Source organism: Neltuma alba, unplaced genomic scaffold (assembly GCF_004799145.2).
Source record: "Neltuma alba isolate B1F8T4 unplaced genomic scaffold, ASM479914v2 tig00006741_pilon, whole genome shotgun sequence".
NCBI classification, from domain to species: Eukaryota; Viridiplantae; Streptophyta; class Magnoliopsida; order Fabales; family Fabaceae; genus Neltuma; species Neltuma alba.
In genome coordinates this window covers 124,986-127,614 of record NW_021634568.1, presented here as the reverse complement: position 1 = coordinate 127,614, position 2,629 = coordinate 124,986, and the positions used below count along the sequence as shown (strand labels likewise).

The window sequence follows — 2,629 nt, the reverse complement described above, 5'->3', positions numbered from 1 at the left end:
CTAGTTGCTCACAGTTGCGGTTCACAGTGGACGGCCTTCATACTCTTATAATATTATTATTCTCAAGATAATATATATTATATATTGTATCCGTTGCTTGAATACGAAGAGCCAAAGCGCAGCGGGAACATGTCCCTCCTGGCATTCACACCTCAGTTGATATGCTTCAGAAAAAGGAAACAACAAAATCCCAGAAAAGAATAAATAAGCTGCATGAATCTCCTTAAATTAAAGACAAGAAAGATACTACATAATCTTCAACATTAACCTATCTACTCTTATAATTAATAACTATTGCTTTCATGTTAATGACAGGTACATCGTTTGATATTGCATTAGCTCTGATATTATAAGGGCTATCTTACACCTGAAGGAAAAAGAAAATCTAACTCATCAGAAGTATGATTGTTGACGTACCATGTGGCGGTGAGGACTGGAAGTATATGAAGGCTGAGGATATTCATATTGGTAGAAGTGGTGATGGGTGGATGATGATGAGACGTTGGAGGAGTGCTGGGATGTGGAAGGTCCTGATTCGTCTGGTTCTGCTTGGCATTCCATGTTTACTCCGAATAGTCTAAGTACTTTACTTGAACTGTTTCCCACCGCCGACCTTTGAGCTGGTAAAACTCTTCCTGCAAAAATTACAGCGAGCAGCCATTAATATTTTATTTCTTCATTTGATAAAAGTAGATCTCCCCCATGACACCAAAAAAAAAAGAGCATTCAAATTCGATTTTGCTGATGAAAGAAACAAATTAAAGCCTGCAGGTTTTAGGATGAAAACAGCGCGCCTGAACAGGATATCGATGCTGATCATTATATACCAAGATAATCGGTTACTCCTTCTTAGCTTAGAGGGAAATTAAACAACCCACATTTGTCCCAATTAATTAGAATGTATTCTTTCTGTACAACACTTTCAATGCACAATTGCATGATAGGATATATACCATTAAGGAAATGAAAAAGGCCAAGGATGAGAATGGGGAAGGAGAAGGGAAAGGAATAATATGGATGTGATGAGATAAGAGATGAGATGAGACCTGGTGCATGAAGAGATTGAGTTTGGTATGGCAAAGGCTGATGCTCGGGATAAGTATGCCCAGAATACAAAGGTGTGGGGGTGGTCCATCCGACACTCACACCACCATGGCCACCTCTGGTAACTGGGGGACTGGCATGAAGGTGGCGGCGCCTCCAGCAGATGAAAAGGCGGTGAGAATCTGTAAGGTGACGATGAAAGGAAACGACGTCGCCGGCGTCGAGGCGCTTGTCCTTGACGTAACGGCTCCAGCCTTTGGTCAAGACGTAACTCTGGCTACTGTTCCAATAAGAGTATCGGAAGCGCCAGCACTTGCCGGTTTCGTCCTCGAAACCCAGCAACACGCCCTTGGCGTCCCCAGCCCCACCGTTGAGCGGTAAATACTTCTGGTAAAACTCTTCCTGCAAAAATTACAGCGAGCAGCCATTAATATTTTATTTTCTTCATTTGATAAAAGTAGATCTCCCCCATGACACCAAAAAAAAAGAGCATTCAAATTCGATTTTGCTGATGAAAGAAACAAATTAAAGCCTGCAGGTTTTAGGATGAAACAGCGCGCCTGAACAGGATATCGATGCTGATCATTATATACCAAGATAATCGGTTACTCCTTCTTAGCTTAGAGGGAAATTAAACAACCCACATTTGTCCCAATTAATTAGAATGTATTCTTTCTGTACAACACTTTCAATGCACAATTGCATGATAGGATATATACCATTAAGGAAATGAAAAAGGCCAAGGATGAGAATGGGGAAGGAGAAGGGAAAGGAATAATATGGATGTGATGAGATAAGAGATGAGATGAGACCTGGTGCATGAAGAGATTGAGTTTGGTATGGCAAAGGCTGATGCTCGGGATAAGTATGCCCAGAATACAAAGGTGTGGGGGTGGTCCATCCGACACTCACACCACCATGGCCACCTCTGGTAACTGGGGGACTGGCATGAAGGTGGCGGCGCCTCCAGCAGATGAAAAGGCGGTGAGAATCTGTAAGGTGACGATGAAAGGAAACGACGTCGCCGGCGTCGAGGCGCTTGTCCTTGACGTAACGGCTCCAGCCTTTGGTCAAGACGTAACTCTGGCTACTGTTCCAATAAGAGTATCGGAAGCGCCAGCACTTGCCGGTTTCGTCCTCGAAACCCAGCAACACGCCCTTGGCGTCCCCAGCCCCACCGTTGAGCGGTAAATACTTCTCCGCGTGCTGCTTCGGGATCACCAGTCGGTTCAGCTTCCCGACGTCGCTCGGCGTTAACGCCTTCTCGAACATGGCTTCCTTTTGGTCTTCTTCTTCTTCCTCTGTGTTGAAAGCGCGTGCGCACGAGTTGATGTTTTGGATTTGTTCCATAAGGACGATGCCTTGTAGTTGTAGTGCTGCTGCTGCTGCTCTCTTCACTACAGAATGATGCCCAGGGGACTACTGGTTTTATGCACATTTTTTTCTGTCCTCTTCTTCCTCAATTAATTATTCACTCGTGAGAGAGATGCACAAATTGATGAGGATTTTATGGCGCTGGACAGGGAAGGGAGGTTCAGATGTGGGAACTATTTGAAGGAGCTAGCTACCCAAGGTATGACGATGA

General features: G+C 44.3%; 1 protein-coding gene across 1 annotated transcript; it reads right to left on the bottom strand.

The window, feature by feature from the left end:
* Window positions 1-219: 219 nt before the first annotated feature.
* On the bottom strand, window positions 220-2,629 carry LOC114751071 (B3 domain-containing protein At2g36080-like). Its single transcript, XM_028939734.1, has 4 exons — window positions 1,857-2,629; window positions 1,439-1,446; window positions 1,047-1,416; window positions 220-635 (listed from the first exon to the last, which is right to left on the bottom strand). The coding sequence occupies exons 1-4, from the start codon at window positions 2,392-2,394 to the stop codon at window positions 394-396; spliced, it is 1,158 nt and encodes a 385-aa protein (XP_028795567.1). The 5' UTR covers window positions 2,395-2,629; the 3' UTR covers window positions 220-393.

Bases quoted from the DNA above. Each gene is read 5' to 3' on its own strand.
- LOC114751071 (XM_028939734.1), bottom strand. From the start codon at position 2,394: ATGGAACAAATCCAAAACATCAACTCGTGCGCACGCGCTTTCAACACA. The intron at 636-1,046 runs GTCTCATCTCAT...TAATTTTTGCAG, and splicing joins TCAATCTCTTCATGCACCAG to GAAGAGTTTTACCAGCTCAA.